General features: G+C 38.1%; 1 protein-coding gene across 1 annotated transcript in view; it reads right to left on the minus strand.

Moving 5' to 3' along the window:
* Positions 1 to 1,608: 1,608 nt before the first annotated feature.
* PRKD3 (protein kinase D3) overlaps positions 1,609 to 24,805 on the minus strand; it is a 48,119-nt gene continuing 24,922 nt past the window's right edge. Inside the window, 18 exon segments of the mRNA XM_068405614.1 lie at positions 1,609 to 2,054; positions 2,057 to 2,105; positions 2,958 to 3,043; positions 3,922 to 3,958; positions 3,960 to 3,989; positions 3,991 to 4,173; positions 4,176 to 4,216; positions 5,712 to 5,769; positions 5,771 to 5,811; positions 6,275 to 6,440; positions 7,037 to 7,143; positions 10,538 to 10,610; positions 11,059 to 11,111; positions 14,154 to 14,430; positions 16,078 to 16,155; positions 18,974 to 19,097; positions 21,664 to 21,847; positions 23,800 to 23,877. Coding sequence (XP_068261715.1) covers positions 1,933 to 2,054; positions 2,057 to 2,105; positions 2,958 to 3,043; positions 3,922 to 3,958; positions 3,960 to 3,989; positions 3,991 to 4,173; positions 4,176 to 4,216; positions 5,712 to 5,769; positions 5,771 to 5,811; positions 6,275 to 6,440; positions 7,037 to 7,143; positions 10,538 to 10,610; positions 11,059 to 11,111; positions 14,154 to 14,430; positions 16,078 to 16,155; positions 18,974 to 19,097; positions 21,664 to 21,847; positions 23,800 to 23,877 — 1,787 coding nt within the window. The 3' untranslated portion in view covers positions 1,609 to 1,932.

Raw genomic sequence — 24,805 nt, forward strand, 5'->3', positions numbered from 1 at the left:
ATCCTAACAGGGAAGCCAGAGTTCAGCCTTAACCAACACAGACACCTACAAAACGCAGTGGCAGTTAGATTAAGGGCAATAGGAAAAGAAAATGTGGGTTAAAGACCCAAACCTACTTGTGGGTTCATACTTCTGCAAATGCCACAGACTTTACTGCCAGGTTGCTGTCGTTGCAAGCAGCTGCCAGACCTGAAATAACCTTGTAAAATTTTATGAGTATCTAACAACTTAGAAAAAGTCTGCTCACCTGCTTACTTACCTGAATAACAACAGTAGAAAAAAAATACTTATCTACACACGCACACACAAAAAAAATCTTTGTAGGAGAGAGAGGAGCTACCCCAACACCTCTCACTGACTTTGCAGTTCAAGCCTGTATCAGTGTTTTAAAAAGTATTTCAAACCAAGCTCCAGTCAAGCAGCTTGGCACATCAGGGATATGTATAGCCATCCAGCACCTTCCAGCAGCACAATGCTGTCATCCCACACAAAAGGAAAGATTTCACCTTTTCCATTTTTTAAAATAGGACAAAAAAAAAAAAAAAAAAACCTCTTCTGTTTGCATTCAGCATTCATGGCCTCAAATTTCTTTGAAATACCATGAATTTTAACTGTTACACTGTCCCTCTGAGGGAATCATTTCCAAAGAATATTGCTGTGCTTCTCCCTATTGTCCACAAAAGTCCAGTAAGTGGTTGGGAATCCATCACTGAGGCATCTGCATAAAAAACTGCATTAGGAGTTGGTTTTGGACTCTTCATTCAGCTCAGACAACCGCCGAGCACAGTAAGGAGGGATGGGAGGGGGCTTGCAGGTTACAGTCAGAAGGCAAAACCCTTTCTCCTACAATCCAGCCTGCCCTGGCAGAAGGCAACAGGTGATTTGATACCCACTGTTACTCCTAGGTTTTGAGCAGAGTTAAGACACAAGCTAGCAGGCTACAAACTACTGATGTAAGTCCCGGGAACACTTAAAAAAATTAGAAAAATATTAGAAAAATTTTAAAATCTAATTACTCAAAACAATAGAAGAAAGCTGCATGTATTTTTCCCTATTCTTCCACATCCTTCTGCTAGAAGCTGTTTGTCCAGAGTGAAGGATATGCTACATCAAGTCTTGTGTACTCTCTGTGTAGTTTTAAGGCAAAGTGCCTTTGGTGTGTATCAATGATGTGTGCCAGCCTTGCACAGCAACACACTGTTGTGCTTATTGCTCTGTTTTAACAGACAAAAATAAAGGACTAGCAATAGCTTTGATTGTCATCTCTTTAGATTGTCAGCCAGCATTTCAAGAGGAATGTAAGGTTATGGGGTTTTCTTTTTTTGGGCTATCTGGAAAAAGTACAATTAGGGGCAAAAGACACATATTTAACTGTCTTAACAGCAGCAAATTAGTCCTTCATTTATGAAGCTGTATTTTGACCTATAACCACCATGTTTTGCTATTAGCCAAGGTGTTCTGCGCTGATTTCTTTTTACAATCTCTTTTCACCATGCACAGTTTAGGAAATGGAGATGTGTCTAAGTAACAGAAAACAGTCCTCTATGGCCTAGGTAATAGGGATTAGAAAACCATTACAAAATTCTTACTGTGTAGGCTATGAAAAAACAAAACAAGAAACAAAACCTTGAAAAACACACAAAACTGTTCAATTTGTACACATTACACCTCAGTAATGGCTTTGTAGCCACACAGCTCGGTGAAATGTTACCCAACAGGGTTTATCCCACTGTCCAGTAACTACTCATAGTTTAATTAGAGATGGAGCTTGTCAGATGACAGTCTATTCCCATGTCAATAGCAGGATCCTGTGGGGCTTTGTACACTGAACAAGTGTACAGCATTCAGAAAGAGCAACAGTTGTTCCAAAACTTAATCTTCAGTTTCTGTCTGGAGTGGCCTTCTTTGCTGCAGTTTAGCATAATGAAGAAATCAAGGGTCTTCTTCCATGTCATCTGGATTAGGAGCCATAATAAAATGCTGGGGGTACTCAAGGTTGTGTTCATAAGCATGTTCTTTCCAGCGTGCATCATCACTCTCATGGGTAATGTACGCTCTCCAATGCGTGTTTCAAATTCTCTGAGGTCAAGCCAAGTCTGATAATCCTAAGGAGTAGAAGAGATGAGGAAGCAGTTTAAGAAATAGCAGCACTACATTCCCACAGACAAATTCTGCAGTTTGTCTCTACTTTTAGTATAAGTACCAAAAGATATAATCAACAAGATCTGTTAAACAAAAAACAAAAACACAACACCACCCAACCCCCAAAATACCCCAACAGTGTCCATAAAGAATGGTTCAATGCTATATCTAAGGTGGTAATGCTGTAAATCATGAAAACTTTTTGTAACAAGACAGCTATGTTAGCTTTATTATAAATTAATTGTATATATACACATACATGAAAGCATAGTTGTTCCAATATTGTTTGTACTCAAATTGATTGATTTTCCCCGTAACATCTTTAAGTTATTTGTGTGCATGGATATGTGCATACAGTATTGTGAAACGAACCTGCATCAAACCAGCAGATAAATTTCAATACAAACAATTTGTTCTAGAACGACTACAAGTTACAGCACACACCTAGCTTGGTGCGTCTGTTTCAGGCACTGAGGCAATGTGTGGTCTCTGTACTGATTTCAGTGGTGCTCCATGCACTCATCATGCATTCAGGAGAAGTGAAGAGTAAAATTCTACATTGGTGTCAGACAGAAAGCAAAGGGTGGGAGAGACAGTAAGACAAAACTTTCCTTGAGGAAATAAGCCATTAACAGATGGCCAGAGTCCTGGAGCACAAAAAACGTAAAGCTAATACCAGAAATACTCCAGCCTCCATGAATGCTTGTTAACAAACTTTGATAGCAGCAGTTTTAATAAGCCTCTGAAGGATTTAATCCAAAAAAAAATCATTATTCACCCATTATAAACACAGTGAAAAAGGCAGATGGGTTTACCTGTAACCATGGGTGACTGAGGGATTTGTCAACACTGAAACGTTTTCTCATCTTCACTTGAAGCAAATTGTTTATTAAATCAATGGCTGACAAAGAAGAACAGAACAAAATTATATTTTTATCATCATTCACTTGCTGCAGTGAAAGTGATTTTTTATATATGTGTGTGTATATCCTACTGAACTCTTTTGAACTTAACACGCTCTTGAATTTTATATTTTAGCTTTGCTTTATGTTAAATGAGGCTACAAAAAAGGTATGGGGTCGATTCCCCCACTTTGATGGAAACACTAAAAGCTTTACTATATTACTTTTAATCAGTTTCCCTACTGATTTTAGTGATTTTCAAAAGTGCCTAAAATAACCTGAGCATAATCCTGTGTTCCAAAATGATGTAGGTACTTCCACTATTTTATACTTTTGTATATGTCCTTCCACATCTACCTGTGTGTTAATCATATATCCATGACTAATAACAAAGCTGGCATTGGAGAGCTCTAGAGACCAACCTCATAAACTTCTAGGTTGTTCACACCTGACATCTAAATCCAGGTTTTATTTCACTTGCTATTTACAAAACTAGTAATTCCAGATTCATCTTTGAACCGTTTCTGTAATTATATATTTAGATAAGTATGTTTTGAGATCAGCGTTCAGCAAATACACATGATTTAAACTTTTCACTGGGAATTTGGGGAAGTTTCAGGTTATTTACCCCCTCCTTACGCATGCAATTAATTTCTTGCTAATCTACTGGCTCTTCCTGCCCTGAAAAATGATCTAAAACATTATATTTGACAATTTATCTTTCACAATAGATGCCAGCTCATATTTATGCATTTTTGGTGTAGTCTATTAAACTATCATAATTCTCACACTCCTATCTGAATGACCTTGAGGTTTAAGCATTGGAATGTGTTATCTATACATAAAGAGATTCTACAGAGAAAATTCATTTCTTTACCTTCACTAGAAATTTCCTTCCAAGGATTTGGTGGGTAACATAAATGCTGCATTCTGAATCTGATCGTTTTATATCCTCATCTTCATTAAATGGGAATGTACCACTGAGGCTCACATAGACAATAACTCCTACTGACCACATGTCTAGAGAGCGGTTGTAGCCTTTACTCCTGAGAAAATTCAGGGGCAGATAAGCAGGCGTCCCACAACAGAGCGCCTGAAAGATTTTTCCACCGATGATACGTGCAAAGGCCAAAAATCACAAAGCTTCACCTGCAAAAGAAATGTATTTTAAACTGAGAAATCTCTGCTTGATCTCCAAAGCATGCTACTGCCAAGACCAGAGTGGTACTTGATACCCTTTCTGCCACGCATTTAAACATTATATGCACTAAACCAGAGACAAAACATCATGTAAGCCAGTTAGCTAAGGTTTTAGGTCACTGGGTTTTGCAGACTGTGGATCAACCATGCTTCAGCTGAGACTGGAACTGGCCTTGCACAGACTCAGGTCTGAGGCAGTCTGTTAGTACACAGCCACAAGTGTGCAAATAAGGGACAAGAACTTGATTCCAAACTCAGCTCATTTTCAGAGACAAATCCACACCCTCACAAGGCACAGAACCAAAGTTTAAAAAGCACATGAATCCCAGCACCAGACCACATTCCTCTTAATCATGTTCCTGAAGCTGGAGGCTTCAGCTACACAGAAATCAAACGATGAGTTTTAGCGAGAACTCAGACTGAGCCAGCTCTGGGCAGAACAGTCCCAATAATCATCCAGGTAAAAAGGCATCAACAGGTGGCGCCTGCACTGATGCTCAATCTTCAATGGTTCTGGGATAGTTCCTTAACTTGAACACAGCATACACTTGTACAGAAAAAAGGATCCAGATCAAGTTCAACACTAACGCCAAGTTAATAAGCGTTCCTCAGTGTCTAAGAAAGAGCAGTGCACTAAAAGGCATACAAGTGACTCTCCAAAAGTCCACTCTACTTTGCATTAATGTTGCAGGACTAGAAGCAATTCCCCAATCTGCCTAGCAGATTTAGTTTCTGTATATCCTCCACAAATCCATACTATCCAAGGTATCAAAAGTAATAGCTGACTTGGATAAGTGTTGACAGTACGTAAATACTAGCACCACTGAACAGCATTCCTCTTACAGAAATTAGTGATTTAGTTTATATTACAATGTAATATCACACATACTGATGAAGAAGATCCTGGCCAAGAGTAGTGACAAATGAGCCAGTCCCTTTCACAACAGCCTGTAAGCAAGACAGACAGGAGCAAGGATGAGAAGATGCACAACAGGGAAGAAATAATTTCCCAGGGTCAACAGCACTGGAACAGAAACAAAGGACTGGTCCTTGAAGTCTCTTCTAGTCCTATGCCTTGTCCAGTGGACTATCCTCACTAATCCAGAATACCAATTTCCATGCACTCTGCCAAGCATAAAAATAGATGCAGTCTACACAGACTTTTGCTAGTGCTGGCAGTAGTCTTACTTCTCAGGCTCCTTGGAAGAAAGAATGGCTGGTGTACAGCATTGTTGTGAGACATGATCCACGTCTGAGGGGAAAGAAACTGGAACAGACCATTGAGCATAAAAGCTAGGCTAAGAGCTTGAAGGAAAAAAAAAAAAAGAGACAACTATAACACATGTAGTTCAAGTATTTCTAGACTAAGTCAGTTGAGCAATCCCACAAGAGGTCACCTTTTAAGCTGCAATGCCTATATTTCTTTAAAAAAAGAACAAATAGAAGTATTTTTTAATCTTCACTCACTTGAGGGAAATGGCTCTGCTGATGCTAGTAGTACATTTTCTGGTTTTAAATCACAGTGCAACAATATTCTTGAAGTGTAAATTCCTCAAAGCAACAGTATCTCAAAAAGGAAAGTACATTTTCAGACTATTCGGCAGATCGAAGCGTCAAAAAGCCACGCACACTAACCAATACAGTAATTTGTATCAACACAGCCTTCAAGAATTAACCGTATATACTGTGTAAGTACTATTTTTTCCAGCCTATCAAGACTTGGAACTGATGGGTTTCATTTTCCTTCCTGCCCCTCTCCCCCCCTCCCCGTCCCCAGCCTTTTTGAATGCTTACTGTTCTGACACAGATGTCCATAATGTTATGTCTTGGGAAAATAAGGGCAAAAAAAATTAACATATTTAACATTCAAAATTCTTTCTATGTTTATTCAACTTTCATTAGATGTGCAGACCTCCGTGCTGTCTCTTTTAAATAACAATATGGAAAACCCCTTCTCCAAACTCCATTCTCACATAATTACAAAAGACAAATCTAGCCTCCTTTCCTCTCAAAGAGGAGAGACTAAATGCCAACCTGAGTGACCATGAATTTAGTTATTCGTTCTGGAAGTCGACTTTTCTCGCTGGAAAGAATCATCTCTAGCATATCCCCATGCAGCTTTTCCATCACAACAAAGACCCGTTCCGGGGTTTCAAACATACATTCCAGGTTCACAATCCCAGGGTGATGCAAATTCTAAAATAAAGTAGTATAGGTACATCACTAAAATAGAACAGTATGAAATATCCCGAATTACACAAAAATGTTGTACCTCAAATCAAAAAGCAGTTCCGTGGAGAGTTAGAGATGAAAAAACAGAACGCCTGAGGCAAGAAACTAGCTTGAAACATAAATGCCAACCCATGAAACATGCTGATTATCACTACTAAGACTAATTTGTTTTAACACAAGTTATCCATAATGATTAATTTTACAGTTTATACACTCAGTAGCTTGAGTACAGAACATGCAAGAGTAACACTCATAGACTGAGAAGCCAGTAGTGGAAGACAGCCAAAAAAAATACAGAGTTTCCTGCTACCTGCAGGAGACAACATGGAGCCAAAATACCTGTCTTCAGTGGACCCCCTATCAGGGGCAGATACCACTCCCAAGTTATCAATTCTACCAAATACTCAGGAATTCCTGCTCTTCTAAGATTCCCTCTTACAAAAAGACTCAGAAATCACATCCACAGATTTAGAAACCAATTCAGAGCACTTACACACATTACAAAAATCTTACTAATGGCCTGAGACAAGCTCCAATGTGACCCAAAAATACTTCTGTACCTGGAGAATGGCTACTTCATTACGAAGCTGACTTTCCTGTTTAGTTGGAAACCTCATCTTGTCAATGACTTTGATAGCCACATCTCTTCCAGTCTTCCTATGTTTTCCTAAACAGAAAGTCAATGTCAGCCATCAAGAGGCAGAAGCAATTCATAGCTCTAAAACATTGCAGCAGAAATTCCTTTTTGGGGAAAGAAGTATAGCTTGTACAAATGTACAATATTACTATATTTATATTTAAAATTGCAAATGTTATATTAGTAACAAGAAGTGATCAGCCTCAACAGAAGGGCTGTAGATAAATTTAAACTGGTTACTACTCTGCTGTCAGGTATGCACATTGACATTAGATGTATTAGGTGCAGTTTTTGTTGGTACAAGGGACTTGCACATTAGCAAGTAATACCTGATCCCACAGAATATTGCCTCTCCTGTAAAGAACCAACAAAACTATTCAAGACAAATATGAAGAAAGATCTACAAATCTTCTCTAGTGGTTTCATACTTTTATGGGCTCCACATGCACAGGAAATTCTATTTAATACTCCATGAGAACATAGAGGTAATTATGTGCCACGAAGAACAACATGTTAGCACCCAGGAGGCAGTCTGTTGTGATCAAAAAGCTCTAAAAGGTTGTGGTAAGACGACAGACATGCTGATAGCACCAAATACTATTCCTTGCTGCAACCTGCATCAGCTAAATGAGAAGCATTCTTCAATACACAGATAGGATGTTTCAAGGGCTAAGCGAGTAGCTGCAAATGCTTACCCAGCTTCTCCACAACTACTAAACTGACTTCTACCACATTCACATCAGAGAGGTTAATGAGATCACACACTGCAAGACCTTCATAACCTAAGACATTTAATACTAAGCTAATATAGAACAATAAGTCTGCACCAAAGGAAAAAAAGTCATTATCTGCTCAGTGAAGGGTTTGGAAGCCATTTTAGGAGAAGGGACAACACACACAGCTACAGTGCAAGCAGCAGAGGGGACTCTACTGGCACTGCTACAGGGAGCCCAGCTACACCTTGCTAACCACCCAGCCAGGCCTCACCTGCTGCTCTGCAGTCAGTACTGGTGGCCAGGGCTTAGGCAGGGCATAGGAATTACTCCAAAGGCTGCTGTGCCAAGCAGCTAATGCACCTGCCTTAAACATCATCATGAATAAAAGGTCAAAATCAGGCTTATCTCCACCAGATGAAGTAAGGCCGTTAATGGAGACATCACTCAAGGTCCAAAAGGGTTTACAAGGTTACCAAATAGAACTGATAACTGGAGAGCAAAAAAATAAATTTTAAAAAAATTACATTAGTCCTAAGGAAAGCATACAGTGTATAATGGACTGTCACAGGTAACAGCATAAAGCCAGAAGTCTCAAAAGACAGACATCTGTCATTTGTCATTTTGTCTGTAACAAATCAGCAATTTTTAGGCAAAGTATTAGAAATCACAGCACCCAGATATAATTTAAATAAAATCCTAGATTCAGGGAAAGTGACTCTGGCTCCACTAGACATCAAATTACTGAAATGTAGATGAAATACCATCATGAACTAGATGCAAAACCTAGAAGACAAATGCTAGGTTGCAAGAGAACGTAAAGCAAAACCACCAAACTAACAAAACACTTAACTACAGAAGCTAGACTAAGGCTAAAAATTGAACATGAATAAAACGAACAGAAAAGCAGCTTGAAAATTCCTTTTCCTAAGTAAAATGCAACCAACCAGGTTTCAGGGCAAGTTTTACGTCAGTAAGAAACTGTCAAGATTTTTTTCTTCTGTCTCCATTTTTCAGACCCTTCAAACTACCAAAATAGGCAAAGCAAAGGGAAACTGTTCTCACTGAAAGAAACAGGAGATGGATATCAATATACTATCACTTCTTGATTTACAACTTGTAAATGTTTGTCCAGAATAGAGGACACAAAAAAAAACACCCCCAACCAAAAAAAAACAAATCCCACAACAATGTAAGCAACTTAATTTTACCTTTATTTGTTTGAATAAAAGGGTTTGTTAGCATTATTTCAGTAAGCCTACACAGGTGGGGAGAAGACAATATTAGAAGTTACCAGATCTAGTCTCCTCAGATACCAGCAACAGTTAAGCAGTGTGCAGAGCCAGCAAAAGAATATTCTTTTCTATTCTCTTTTGAGTTGCTCTTCCACCTTGTGGTTTTATCTTAGGAAACGGAATATGCATACCCAATATATTTTATGGCATCTTTAAGTGAAAAGATTTAATATAATAAAAGCCTTTTATAAGCATTTATTATGTTTATAAGCATTTATAAGCATTGAATCATGAAAAATATCAAGCTGAGATTTATCTAAAAGGCAATTTAGAAGAGTATATGTAGACATAAAATCAAAACATTAAACTATTGTCTGCATTTCTGTATGTTCTACTCATAAGAGAAGGAGCATACCTGGATTCACATTATGCTTTAAGAAACATAGAGGAAAAAAAAAAAAGACCTCTCTCAAAGGTGATGTAAAACTAGACCATCAAACTGCATTTCCATCAAGCAGTTCAGAAGTAATAGACAAAAGTATTTAACTACAAAATTGGCACACAGAAAAATCATAGCCACAATACTTCCTGACTAGAAATACAACATGACAGAAGCAGAAAGGTTACCATTTTTAAATCACTAATTATCACTTTTTCTTTCTTTCCAGATTTATGGTCTGTGGTTTTCTCAACACTTGAAATATAACACATGGGATTAAAAAAAAAAAAAAAAACAAAAAACAAAAAAACAAAAAAAAAAAAAAAAAAACAAAAAAAACCCCCAGACTTCATATGATGCATTTCTAGTATTTCTTCTTTTTGTGATTGGATACTATAAGCAAGTTACAGGTTGCCACAGAAGTTTTTAAAAACTAGAAGTGATAAAACCATGTTTCAAACCTAAAACTGAGACCTCTTGACAAAGAATTCCTCCCTGTACTTTATCCTGCTGACAGAAATTTGTAGCAAAACTGTCTGCATAAAATACGTCAATAACAGGTTTGCACAAATACTGTCAAAGCATAAACTAAAACATGTATTTTTCTAATTGCTTTTGGCTACATCTCTCAGATATCATTAAAACCAGGTATAACTGACAGCCTCCCTAAATACATAACTTCTAGCACTGTATAATACAGACAACAGCATTAGAATTTGCAATTAAAAAACCAATTAACCAAGGCCAAATTCAGACTAGAGATTGCTTTGTACTTAACTGTGGTCAAAATGCAATGCATATTCTAAACTGACTTTGATGACAATGCAAAACTCTAAATGCAAAAAAAATGAATTGTAAGAAATACTGTACATAAAACTACAGAGAGACACAGTAAAGCAATCCAAACAAAACTTTTAACAAGATAAACTTCACCTAGACATTCTAGATACAGCTAAGCAAATATAAAAAGGGTAATTATATCAAGCAGACAGACATTCTACCTTAATAAATGCATAATGGAATCTAATGTAATTTACCTCCATATACAATACCAAACTGTCCAGAACCCAGCACTTCATCAGCAAATATTTGATACACGGAGCTGATATCCTAATGCATGGAAAAAAAAAAAAAAACATCACAAATATCAGGAGTAATCAAAATGTTCATGAGCATATTAGTTAGTACTGGCTAAGCTATATTTACATTTGACATTAATCAAACTCTGTAAAGGAAGCAGCCTTTGATGATGCGGTGGAAGAACGTGTGATCAATGAAGAGTATAAAATATGGAAAAAGAATACCCCCTTCTTATATGAATGGAGCAGAAAAACATAACAAACTTTTCCTGAAAAGGATCCCCTTAGCTGCACTGTAAGCAGGGACACACATTCATACAAACAGCTGCGCCAGGTAAGTAATTACTTCCTGTATATAACACCGACTTCTTTAGCTACAATACCCTGCTGTTGCTTTCTCATCCAGACACTGTTACTACCAATTACTTTGCAATACCCAGGTAAATAAACACCATTATTATACAATGCATATGACTCACCACATTCTCCTGGACCTGGCAATTTGAAACAGAGATGCTTAGAGATAACTCTTCTGCAATAAAGAAGATAAAACTGAGTAAGTAAATAGGAAAGGTAGGCTTTTTAAGTAAAAAGGGGGACAAAATAAAACAAAAAACCTTTACTGACTTCTAACCCAGTCATGGTGAAATGATTTTTATTGCTGTTCTGCAGAAATATCATACCCTGGAACTCAAATTTCACACATTGATTAAATAACCCTGGGAGTTTTGCTGGGATTATTTGTCTATTTTTGTCATAACACTGATTACAAAAATAGTAGAACAGTACAAGTGTGTATACAACAGAGAGCTGGAGAACCAAAAGCAATAGTAACGTGGCAATTGTATCACGAGTTCATTAAACTACTAAGAATTTCTGGTAGTAATATAGAAAAGTACAGGGAAGAGAACCAGGTAGATCCCTTATAGTCAAATGAATGTGGTTACTAATTTTCTGTGGCATCAAGATATACAGAATTAATGCATAAGAAAAGGAAACAAATCAAGTATTGCAAGTAAAAGCACCAGATAAAGATACGGAATTTTTTAGCCTGCAGCAGATGTTTACACAAAGTTTTCATTGCAGGAATAACATCACGATGCATGGACAAGAAGAGATATATCAAGGAAGGCAGAAAACACCCTTTTCCTTTGATTTCCAAAGCAGAGGTGAAACATCTCAGACAAATGGACACCTACAATGTATTATGTTAATTTCTAAAAAAAAAATAAAAAAATAAAAAAAAAATAGTAGAACTTCACCTACAAGGTGGATAGAAGATATACTATAGATTTACTAGCACTTTGAAAAGAGCCTTTACCACCCTAAGAAGAGCCTTGAGCTTCAAAAACACAATTTCAGAGAACAAAGTAAATGCCTATATCTGATTTTTGCCACCTGTGCTTTATCTCAAAGAAGGCATCTACAGACTTAAGATAGCAACGAATACTAGTTCTCAAAGACAGCCTGAATACTGCATCTGAAATAGGAACTGGAATTACAGCCTTGCATATGTCTACTGGTTATAATCAAATCTGTATTGGAGTAACAGTACAGAACACAAGGAAAAACAAGAAAGAAGGCGGACATAAAAGTTATAAGGTCAACACAAACTGCAGCAAGGTTGAAACAAAGTAACTAGAAAGTGAAGATAAAGTTTTTGAAACTGTTTAAAGAGAAGACACTGAACCCTTCTTTACAGATGGCTACAGAATACAAAATACCTGGTAGGTAAAGATTGAGTTACTCCTTCCACACATAGCCTTTTTCTAGTGTCTGAAATGTGTAAGAACAAGGGCTGAAAAACTCACTTCTGAAGAAATCAGTAATGCCAGGATTCAATATGTAATCTATACCAGGTAACAGCTTACTAATCTCTTTCTCATTTCAGCTCAGAAACATCCCCCAAAGAAACGTCCCACCACAGCCACCAGGTACAAGCTCAGAAAGGACTCTGTCCCATGGGTCAGACTGGGACAGCATCCTTATTTCTAGCTACTTTCTGGCTAGAATGTGGTATAAATAGACAAGCTAGTGTCTTGTGGACATTTTGACACTACAAATTCCCTGCTGCTGCAAGTATTTCAAGCACTAGCAATGTCTCCCTCCTCTTTTGGCCTTTTCATTTAAAATAACGTATTTGAGGCTTTTGGGGTTTTGTTTTTTTAACTGAAAGTCTAATTTTCTTAAAGGCTCTTGGGATACATTCCATGGCTCACGGTGTGCAGGAAGGAGAGGGATGAATGGACATTTTGTGGGCTTTTTAGAGTTTAAAAGCCAACCTGATGAGTTGTCTAAGAATATGGGAACACCATTCCACAACTTATACTCCTACAATTCTAAACATGCTAAAATACTTCCCCTCTGTATCTACCTCTACAGCTCTATTCCCTACCACTGTCAAGTTTTAATATAAAATCAGTATTTATATCTGAAAAAATATTGATTTCGGAAAAAGCAACTGTCTTTCTCTCAGCAACCGTAAGCCTTAGGTTCTAGAAAACAAAGACAGCTTTGGTATGTGTGTGTGTATATATATATATATATATATATATTTGGAACTAAGAATTTCATATCGAAAGTAGCATTTTATCCATATGTAAGGCCAGTTATGAGGTACCATCTTACAGGTATGTTTCTTCACTGTAATTAAATACAGATACTGGTCCTGGCATTTCATAGTTTACCATTTCAGACCATGGTTGTATTTTCAGGAAGTGCCTTTACCTCAGACTAGCCTTTACATGTTCCTAACTGTTGGTGATGCAGAATAACCAGATATCAGAGAAGAAACTAATCTCAGAATATCCTGCAAAAGAAAATTCCACTAAAAGAAGATTAAGGAGTAGCTGGAAGATAAAAGGAAACTAAAGAATGAAATCATAAATTTCAGTACAGAATGTGAATGAATGGCATTGCAAGGAACAAGGAGATGTCTGAAGAGAAAGAACACAATACACAGTTTAGCAGAGCCTTGATAATGAATATGATCCTCTACCAGAGAAAGAAAGGGAGGACCAGTGCGCAGAAGGAAGAATGGGGTACTTTTTATTACTACCCACAGCTCAGCAAAAGTTCTTTTCTTCACTGGCAGTATTCACATTGCATCACTAACTCCTTCTCCTTAGCTACTGACATCTCACAGATTTAAAAAAATATATATATAGGCGATAACATCAAAAAGTATCCAAATTTATATACATATAATCTGAAAGAACTAATCTGAATACATATAGATTTATTTTTTAAAATATATTAGAAATATCTAAACTATGGTCCCTTTTTACCTCCAGCAACTACATGTGAGTTCTTAATGTTCCTACAATAAAGCTCTGCAATATGCATTCATATTGTAAATTTGATTCTTCACTACTACTTCCTGCTACAACAGATTAAAGTATTTGCCCACCCTCCACAAACCTGTCACTTTTTAGAGACTTGTGGAAAATTATGGACCCAATTCAGCAGAGAACAGACAGACAACACTTCACTCTAAATAAGCACTTTTCTGAAAGGAATCTCTACCATTAACAGCTTCAGAATATGAGTAACAGTGCCTTGTCTGCCTCCTTACTGTGATCTTTTCCTTGTCCTGCAGCAGTGCAAGTGCTAGCTTGAGGAGTGACTGGCATCAAAGCCTGACGAATGGCTTTCTCCCAGCCCTGAGCTACGTCAAGTCCAACTCCGGTGGCAGCAAGAACAGGACTGTGATGACTGCTGCCATTGTTTTCGCCAACAAAGTACACCATCGTGTCAGTGATGATCTCAAAACAGTATGGGTTGCTGCCCTGCACCACGTTTGAAAAATCTCGAGGCTGAGTCACCTGGAGAATTTCTGAAAGTGGGATCTCCTGAAGAAAAATATTAAAGATTAAAAAATGAAAACGCACATAATATTTTAATATACTGATATTCAAAACTTCAAGTGTTTGCAAAGAAATCAAAGCAAATACATCAAAATACCAAAACCAAAATACCAAGCTTCATAACTAACGTCAAACTGTGCACAATCATTGTCCACCCAGAGTTTTCTGAATTCCTCTACACAAGCCTAGAGAGACCTCCAGCCCCACCACAGTTCTCTATACAACTATTTTCTACTAAGACAAACTGCATCTATATTCAGCATGAGACACGCCCCCACCGCATACAAATGATGCACAACTATAGAATGACCATTTCCCCCCTGTGGTACGTACAGCTTAGCTAGACAAGAACATGACAGGGGAAAAAAAGTGAAACAAGACGACATTAAGAAGAGAATGTGGTTATATAAGCTAGTCAATAAGCACTACTTCATGTGTCTGAATCGTTTTGTTAAAGATTCTCTTTCATACAAATACTAACAATTTCTACTGACTCTTCTACCTTGTCAGTTTAAGACCATGGTACAAGCAGTACTAGAGAACAGATCTGAAGGGAGAAATAGTTGCAAGTTCACACTAGCTGGAGGGGGACATTCCACATATATGGGAAGGTATACAGGTGTACGTCACTTGGAAGAATAGTGAACAAGCAGGTGAACACCGGGCCAGCATTAGGGGGATAAGAGACAGTAGCCGATTAAGATGAAGAGCAAATAAATGTAAAGGCAACAACTGGGAATGATTCTAACAGTAAAGACAAATAACCTGAGATTTAAGCAGTTAAAAAAGGGGTGCAAAGGGGCAAGTCAGAGGACTAAAAGCAGTGATATAACGGAGCAACAAGCAAGGAACATATTTTACCAGCTGTGTTTTGAATGCACAGGGCAACACAGGTATCAGAGAGGTCTGAGAAGAGACTGCATTGGTCAAGATAGGGATGAAAAGGATCTGGGCAAGTTTAGCTGGGTGTACAGAGAAAAGGCTTGATCTTAGAGATGTTATAAAGAAAGAAGCTACAAGATTTGGACCCCCACCTAAAGGTGTAAGACAAGAAAGGGAAAAATCCTGTTTATACATTCAAACACATTTCTGAATATTCCACCACTGAACACATTACTATATTAACAATATACTAAACTTATTGCTAAGCTTCATTTATGTAACACCAGACTGCACAGTAAATTTTCCTCTAAATCTTGGTTGCAGTTTTCAGTTGTACAGTTGGGAATAATTTAATTTGGGGAACCTTGAAATAAAATATATAAGCACGCAAGCTTTCAGTCACTACTTATAGAATGCAAAAGTCCTAGCCTTCATTAGACTGGAGGCCAAAAAAATTCTCTGGTAATTGTGAAGAAAGCTTAATATCCTAGGTGATTCAGAAGAACAGTACATGTAAAAACGTAAGGAGAGACATACTCAAGGGGATTAGAACAGGAGCTGCAAGCAACTTCTCAGAGTTAGGCTTGGTCCTTCTCACTTGCAAGCTTTGGCCAACAATTAACCCGGTCAGTTTTGATTAAAAAAGATGGGGAAATGCAGATAATACTTCTACTGCTCACAAGTAGATTTCAGATCTATAAAGCATTGAGGAAATCAAGTGCAACATAATTATTACTCATCATTCATTACCTTGTAATATTTTGTTCCAGATTCATTTTGAAATAGTGTGAGGCATTTGCTGTCCAGTCTCCAGTAATGTCTCTTTCTCTACAAAATGCACAGTACAATAACGTATGGAATAAATCACTGGTATGGCTTTTGTTATCCGATTATTTAAATGAGAAATGCTTTAAATTACTAAGATAATCAATTAACATTCATCTACAGTTGCATCTTAGACTAGATACATGAAAAAATACACTTAGGGAATAAAGATTTTTTTTTTTTTTAAAGTCAAGAATAGGTTCAAAAATTATTTCCACAAACCAGAAAAAAATATCACTTACCTTACAGTAACAGAAGTGACAACAGCAGTTATTTCATACAGGAAAAACACTTACCTACACAGGTTTCACTCCAGGTGCACATGCTCACAAAACCTAAATTATTTTAACTTAGTGACAATTGTGGAAGTCATGCTTTCTCCCTCTGTGCCCTCACACTGACATTGCAAGAGTTCAAGGACTGAGCAAGTCTAACAAGTCCTTAATTCTTTTGTCAACACAGAATTCTAGAAGTTCAAAAGCACACAGTGGCAAGACAGACAGATTGTGAGATTCAAATGGACAAAATATCTTGGGGAAAAAAAAGGCAAAAACAAAAATCAAGACAGACTAAATAGCCATTTTCTGTAAGTCTACACCAATGAGAAATATCTTCTCCACCAAAAAGTAATATAAGCTGTTTCACATAACCTTGTTATTTTAAGCAGAGGAACATTCCTCAAAACAAAGAAACTTTTAGAAACCTAATATGGCTGTATGAATCTAACTTACTTTGCTTGCACCACGCTCATATAGTTAGAAACCCATTTTCATTTTTCTGTGACAAAAATCCAAGACCCTTAACTCTGGCCTAGGATGACAAAGTTTGAAACATAATACAGCAAAGCTTAAATCACTTCAATCATGGGGAAGCTAAGACTACCTGTAGGAGCTAGACAAAAGAAAGCTAGGTCATGAATGGATTTAACTAAATGGAATTCCCAGACAGCACTGAATGGAAACTGGATGAAAGCATAAGGGTGAACCTGTCCTTTGGACATATATCCTCTTTATTAAATCATGAATCAGGGAAGACTTTGGAGGAAGAGAATTAAGGAACAGGTTGGTAACTCACTCAGGGATTCAAAATCTGCCCATGCCCTATTCTGAGAAAGGGATGAGCTCAGAATGAGGAAAAGAATACAGACGATGATACAGAAACTTCATATTATAAAGGGTGAAATATCTTATTATCCAGGGTCAGCAAGAAGCATACAGATATCGCTGCTAAAATGAACCTCTTTGGAACTGATAGAAAGCCCAAGTTGTTTCAGGAATAGGAAATAGTCTGACATTGCTGAGAGAGAGATGGTCAAGGGAAATAGCTGATGTTGTAACGTCTAATACGGAAGTCTTCTCCCATTAGGAAGCTCTATGAGATCTTGCCTGGCTGAAGGTATCTTGCTTTGGGGTAGAATACTCCACTTTATTTGAATAGCCTTTTTTGGTAGATGTCATCTAGGTAGCAGCCATACTGACAGATGAAGAAAATCAAACTAAGCTAGTGTACAATCTGATCACTGTTCTAAGAGGAGGTTCAAAAAAGTCCAAGCAAAAATGTACTGGCTGTACTGAAAGATTAAATCAGAGCTGAATATCAGGTCTGCCCTGAACACTGCTGGAACTATTCATCTTCTTCTGCTACCTGGCTGTAGTTTTTCCATAGCCAGCTGATTATAATTGTGTCTGTTAAGTAGCCTTGGCTGGAATCTCATCTGAAATATGCTAGATACTTACTTTGGTTTGTGATAAATACATCTAGGTATTAGAAACTGTACTTTAAACAAATGTTTTGTAAGGCAGTTTCTGACAGACCACTTGCAGTGGTCTGTTTAGTTGACAATCACAAAAAGTAAATATACTACAGTAACCTGAGCTGACCCCTCAAGCTTGATTTCAACAGAACTTAAATAACTTTGCTCCTCTAAATTCCTGAAATCCCCTTCAGACTCCTGCGTAGAGACAAAGAATGCAAAAGTATGTATGTTGCCTTTCATAAACAGTCTCAATATGACACTCTGCTTCACAAGATCTGGGAACTTCTTGAAGATCTGGGAACTTCTTGACTTCATCCTTTTCAGTCATCTACCAAAAGACAAGAGGATTCACTCCCTCCCATCAGACAACTCTAAGGAACCTAGTTATTCTTCCTTATCTTCCTCCTCAATACACAAAACCAAGGAGCTTGCCTAAGAAGGTTCAATTAAGAGATCATTATTGGTAGCACTGGAAACAAACAATGTAGTCTTTTTCGAGGATGCTTGCATACCCAAGGACATACAGTCAAGCCACCGATATCAAAAGGAATAGTGAGTTTGGGGGGGATGGTGTTCAGTACTGCCTACTTTTAGACAGAGTGAATTGCTAGAGGAATGAAGGGCTCCCATATCTACACAAATATTTACAAACATTTAGATTATTAGAATAATGGCGTCAACCATTTCAGTACTTATAATGATTTCCACCTTTTCATGTAGTAGAATAAAAACACTGATACAAATATTTAGTTCAACTACTAAACAGAAAGAAGACATCAGCAAATATTATCTCAGGAAAGTTGAGATCTTAAACATGCGATTCACTTGAGACAACTTAAAGATGCTTCTCCTTCTTAAAAGGGAGAATGAAAGTACTGTTGAATCACCACATGAATTTTGAATAAACTACAGTTTCTCCTTTGCACCAAGATTTCTTTATAATGAACATCATGGCTAAGTTATTGCAAATGACCTTGTAAATCAGAATATCTAAATAAGAGAAATAAAATATACTAGTTTGGAGAAATAATTTAACTTAACGTAGGAAGAAACTAAGTCACTGACCAGATTGTCTCTACTAGTATAGTGGACCATCCATCCTTCCTTCACCATTGTACTGCTCTTCCTCTTTGTGTGCTTGATGGACTGTACAACTCTCATGAGAGGAATATTATTGCTTGTTGAAGGACTAAGAAAAGATAGAACAGTTAATATTTAACAAGTTAAAATACAACAGTATTGCAATTATACTGGTACTACACATTTAGCCCATAATTTTCAAGAACAGGCACCTTTTCTTCCCATACAAATTTCATTGAGATGAAATTGATAAGGATCTGAGCTCCCACTAGCTCTCCTAGTGCAAGTATTGCAGTACTTAAATTACTCTAGGGAACACAGAAGAAACACACTGGAATGAGGACACCTACAGAAACAATCTGCTCTCAAAACAATTACCTGAGACTGCTGGTCTTAATCCACTATAAAAATACAATTAACATCAGCATTGCTATTATTTTCTCTTGCCTGTGTAAGCTGACTATGCTACTTCTTAATATTACACTAATGAAGGTCCCTATCTAAGAATACTTTCAATTTACGAAAATATAAACAGGGTGTGTTAATTCAAATCACAGCTGCACTAGAAAATGTTATCAATGCTCATGGATATTAACTGCAGACAAAGATTTGACAATCCCTAATATTCTGACAGTCATTAGTTAAACGTACAGGTTTTAATAGCATAGATGGAGTGAACCTCTAAGTTGCCTGCTTAACTCCAGAGCTCCTATATGTGGCTCTAACAGAAACATTTGTAAACACATGAAATCACATGATAGGTTCAAAACCAAAAATGTAAGGATGCTTTAACACAGCACACAGTTACACCATAGAATTGGCTGCCACAGGATGCTGTACATGCCAAAAATTGTTTCGAATTCAATTAGAAATAAATGGAAAAATCCTATCTAGAGGTGAAACACAAAAAAGATGCTACTTCCAACTCAGGAAGTCCTTGAGCTATAAATCACTGAAAGCTGGGGAAGTATCACTATATGCTCTTCCTCACATATTTGCTATGAAGCACTGAGCTAAAATGACCTTTAGTTTGACCTAATACAACTGCTCTTATGTAATTAAGAATTACTTAAAAAAATCAGGATGACACTATTCAGGATAACACAGAAAGTAAAAAGACCAAACTTGATTAAAGGAACTATGTAACAGTTATCGGATAGAAGACTTTGGAAAAAACACATTCAAGATAAATAAAGCAAACTTCTGCCTAAAATTCATATAGACTATGATCTGAATATTAAAATATCTCAAGTAATTCCTTTAAATCAACAGATGTATAACAGTAAATAGATTAGGGTAAGTCACAAAGTCATGTCTTAGCCACATTAAGCCATAAAATTTTACGAGTTTTGATAATCTGGTTTTATTTCTTGATAACAGTCATAGCACTGCACTTTTTTCCCATTAGAAGAGACAATATTATTTTAATTCATTTATGTTTAAGATTTTTTTGAGACAGGAGACAGGATAACTTTACAAAGCATTTTCACAGTTAAAAAAAAAAAACAAACAAACACAAAAACAACACTTTTAAGCAGTGAAACTGGGCTAACAGAAGTTTTTTCACAGAATCAAAGAATGTTAGGGATTGGAAGGGAACCTCGAAAGATCATCTAGTCCAATCCCCTGCCGGGGCAGGATTGCCTAGATCATATCACAGAGGAACGCGTCCAGGCGGGTTTTGAATCGTCTCCAGAGAAGGAGACTCCACAACCTCTCTGGGCAAGCCTGGTTCCAGTGTTCAGTTACCCTCACTGTAAAGAAGTTTTCCCTCATATTTAAGTGGAACTCCTGTGTTCCAGCTTGCACCCATTGCCCCTTGTCCTGCAAGGGATGTCACTGAGAAGAGCCTGGCTCATCCTCATGACACTGCCCTTGACATATTTAGAAACATTAATGAGGTCACCCCTCAGTCTCCTCTTCTCCAAGCTGAAGAGACCCAGCTCCCTCAGCCTCTCCTCATAAGGGACATGTTCCACTCCCTTAATCATCTTCGTGGCTCTGCGCTGGACTCTCTCTAGCAGTTCCCTGTCCTTCTTGAACTGAGGGGCCCAGAACTGGACACAATATTCCAGATGCGGCCTCACCAGGGCAGAGCAGAGGGGCAGGAGAACCTCTCTTGACCTACTAACCACACGCCTTCTAATACACCCCAGGATGCCATTGGCCTTCTTGGCCACAAGGGCACATTGCTGGCTCATGGTCATCCTGCTGCCACTAGGACCCCCCACGTCCCTTTCCCCCTACACTGCTCTCCAACAGGTCTGTCCCCAACTTGTACTGGTACATGGGGTTGTTCTTGCCCAGATGCAGGACTCTACACTTGCCCTTGTTATATTTCATTAAATTTCTCCCCGCCCAACTCTCCAGCCTGTCTAGGTCTCTCTGAATGGCAGCACAGCCTTCTGGGGTGTCAGCCACTCCTCCCAGTTTTGTGTCATCAGCGAACTTGCTGACAGTGCACTCTATTCCCTCATCCAAGTCATTAATGAATATATTGAATAGTACTGGTCCCAGTACCGACCCTTGAGGGACTCCGCTAGATACAGGCCTCCAACTGGACTCTGTCCCATTGACCACCACTCTCTGGCTTCTTTCCTTCAGCCAGAATATTGTTTTACTCACAATACTGAGGAAAGTACATCCAGAGCAAAGACATCCACCTTACAACTTACCTGATGGTTTTGACAGCTTCCTCGTCTTTGTCTGCATCAAGGTCAGATGGATCCATAAAGAAGATTTTGTCCTCTGGAGGAGAGGGCTCTTCAGCATCATCTAGACCTCGACTACCATCACTGTTCATTTCACTGCTATCAACTTCCATTGGCATGTCCAAGTCCTGGCCTGGGCTAGCAGGTTCTGGAAACAACACAGGATTCAGATACTATTTCAAATACACAATGAAAAAAAAAAAAAAAACACAAAGAAAACCCACAAAACAACTACTTCAGTTCATATTTATGCAAGTAAACATAAAAGTGCAATCAGAATACACAAAATCCCCAAGCTTTTGCTAAATGATGCAGAGTATGCTAATGAACATTATCGATTTCGTTTTGCTAAATGCCAAGGCAAGAGAGACAAAACTGAAACAAGAATCATATTGAAAGAAACAGAGTGAAAAGCTTAAGGTCTAAACCTAAATCTCATTAAGTAATTCTGTTTCACAAGTAATCAGTACAAAGTAACTTTTTAATGGCTAAAGATGACCCACAGAATTATTCCTGTGCAAATGATTCTCCATCAATAGAAACCCAGCTCTGTTCTTGTTGCCCTTCTAGCCCGTAATAGCAAAAACAAGAGAGGAAAGGGGGGCTGTGGTATTGCAGGAAAAGAGAAAAGCAGAACAGATCTTATTCGCATCTGACTCTTCACTGGCAGAAATGTAAAGTTTCCAAAAGCTGTACAACTTGCACTGTGGAAAACTAAGAATTAAGATATACAAATACCTTAATCTGTAGCCTTTTTTTTTTTGTCTGAGGAGAGCTCAGTTTAAGAGTGGGAGAAAGAACAAAAATAAACAACTCCTTATGTCCACAGAAGAACTGCATGAAATCATAGTTCCCAAAGTATGTGCCCTAGCCCCACAAGGGTGGTCAGAGCATGCTGCAGCAACATGTTGCATACTATTGTTCATGGCCACCAATCTCAAGATCCAGGCAAGCGCCTCGAAGCTGGAGAAGGCAGGCATGGATGAATGGGATACGTTGTGCAATGGCCAACGGACCCACTGGCTAACAGGGCTGCTGCCCAGGCCTCTGAATTAGGTTGTACAGTTTGGTGTGATCTGCTGCATATCAACAATCTTATTCCCCTCAAAAATATGCATGCCAAGGATCAAGATTGTGGGCAACACAATCACAGAATGGTTGAAGTTGGAGGGGACCTCTGGAGGTCGTCTCGTCCAACAACCCTCATGAGGCCATTTCTCCAACCTGTTGAAGTCCTCTGGATGGCAGCACAACCTTCTGGCTTATCAGCCGGTCCTCCCAGTCATCAGCAAACTTGCTGAGGGTACGCTCTGCCCCATCATCCAGATCATTAATGAAGATGTTGAACAGGATTGGACCCCGTATTGGCCCCTGGGGTATACCACTAGTTACCAGCCTTCAACTAGACTTCATGCCACTGATCACCAACCTCTAAGCCCACCCATTCAACCAGCTTTCAATCCACCTCAGCGTCTGCTCCTCCATCCCATATGTCATCAACTTAACACTGGTCTAAAACTTATAAGACTAAGACTCTAAACTTTCTTTCACATACTGCTCCCCACCTTCCTCTTTCAACTCTGTAAGATCTATTCAGAAAATAGTCCTACTTAATTGAAGTTTCAAAAAATTAGAGTGGGGTTTTTTGTTGTGGGTTGGCTTGTTTTTTTCGCTTCTCTTTTACCTCAAACTGCTGGGCTAACTCTTGCCACCAAAAATTGTGGATATGAGAAAGTCACAAAAAATGGTACTTGTCTTCAGATATGAACATTTAAAAATATATATTTCATGCTGAACAATGAGTAGACTGATCAGAACAGATGTTTAATTTTTGTATATTGAGAAGGCTTCTTGATTTTTTATTTCCCTTGAGCAATCTTAAGCAAAGCATACTGTACTTGCCAAGACTGATTAAGAAAAATTAAAGTCACCAGAGTATAAGTTTCACAGTGAATCACCTGTCAGCGACCTCAGGTGAAAAAACTGGGAAAATCAAATAAAAAGATGTAAAATATTCAAAGGTGAGGGAACCAAAAGCTAATGCATTCTGTTAAGCCTCCAAAGATCTGTCAGTATTTGAAAGCATGTTTCTCATCTTACCTCCATTGAAAATCACCTCTCCAAGACAGTCTCTAGGTACTTTAGGTGCACAGCGTTTGTGACAGTTGAATCTGCAATCTAAAATAGAAGATACAGAAGCCCATGATACCACAATCTTACTCCTACTCAGACACTAACATTCTATCATTCACTACTCCCATCAAAAGCTTCAGGTCAGATTCACACATTTGCATGTAACTGAAGACAGCACCAATGAAGTCACCTCCAGAAGGAAATTAACAATCTTGTCCTGATGTCACATGTTGATTTGCCTCACCACTATTTATTATGTCAGCACTTCCCCTTCCAGTACAAAATGGTTTTCTACTTCTCTAGCTTTCTCTGTAGTTATTTTTTCCATTATGATGTAATTTTTCCCATCCTCTCATCTGTTCCACATCCTTTTTTCCATTGCTGTATGATTTAAATGTCACATCTCTATCATTTTTCCCCACCTGCTGCCTAAGACTTGCGAGCCTCTAGGATCACACACCTATATCACAGAGCAAATATGCTCTGCAGTAAATCCCAAAGTTCAGTTTTCCTATCATTCAGATTACAGATTTGGCTGAACACTGAAGCCCCATTTCTGGCTGCTGACACAAGACAAACAGAATAACGTTATGTCCAGATCTGGCCTGACGTGGAGATGGAATCTAACCTGGATGTGTGCCATTTCTGCACCCGAGGTATCAAATACAGCCTACTGAACAAAGTCCAGCATACAACATTAGTGGTATTAACAGGAATTTCCTTTCTTAGCAGCATCGCTGTAATTTTCAATTCTGTATAAACATCGTGAATTTCAAAACTCCCTACTGCCCTCACAACCGTTTTCAAACTGATAATTTAGCCCCTTTCTGCTATCCCAAGAAAGGTCATTGTGCTTTCCTTTCAAGCCCAGACAAGAGAAAAATCATTATCTCCCCATTTTCAGAAGAAGCAGCAGCCAAACCCTGGAGCAAAATGCAATCCTGTTCAGCTCCTAAGTGCCTACAAGGCAGCA

Source organism: Nyctibius grandis, chromosome 1, assembly GCF_013368605.1.
Source record: "Nyctibius grandis isolate bNycGra1 chromosome 1, bNycGra1.pri, whole genome shotgun sequence".
Classification (NCBI taxonomy): domain Eukaryota; kingdom Metazoa; phylum Chordata; class Aves; order Nyctibiiformes; family Nyctibiidae; genus Nyctibius; species Nyctibius grandis.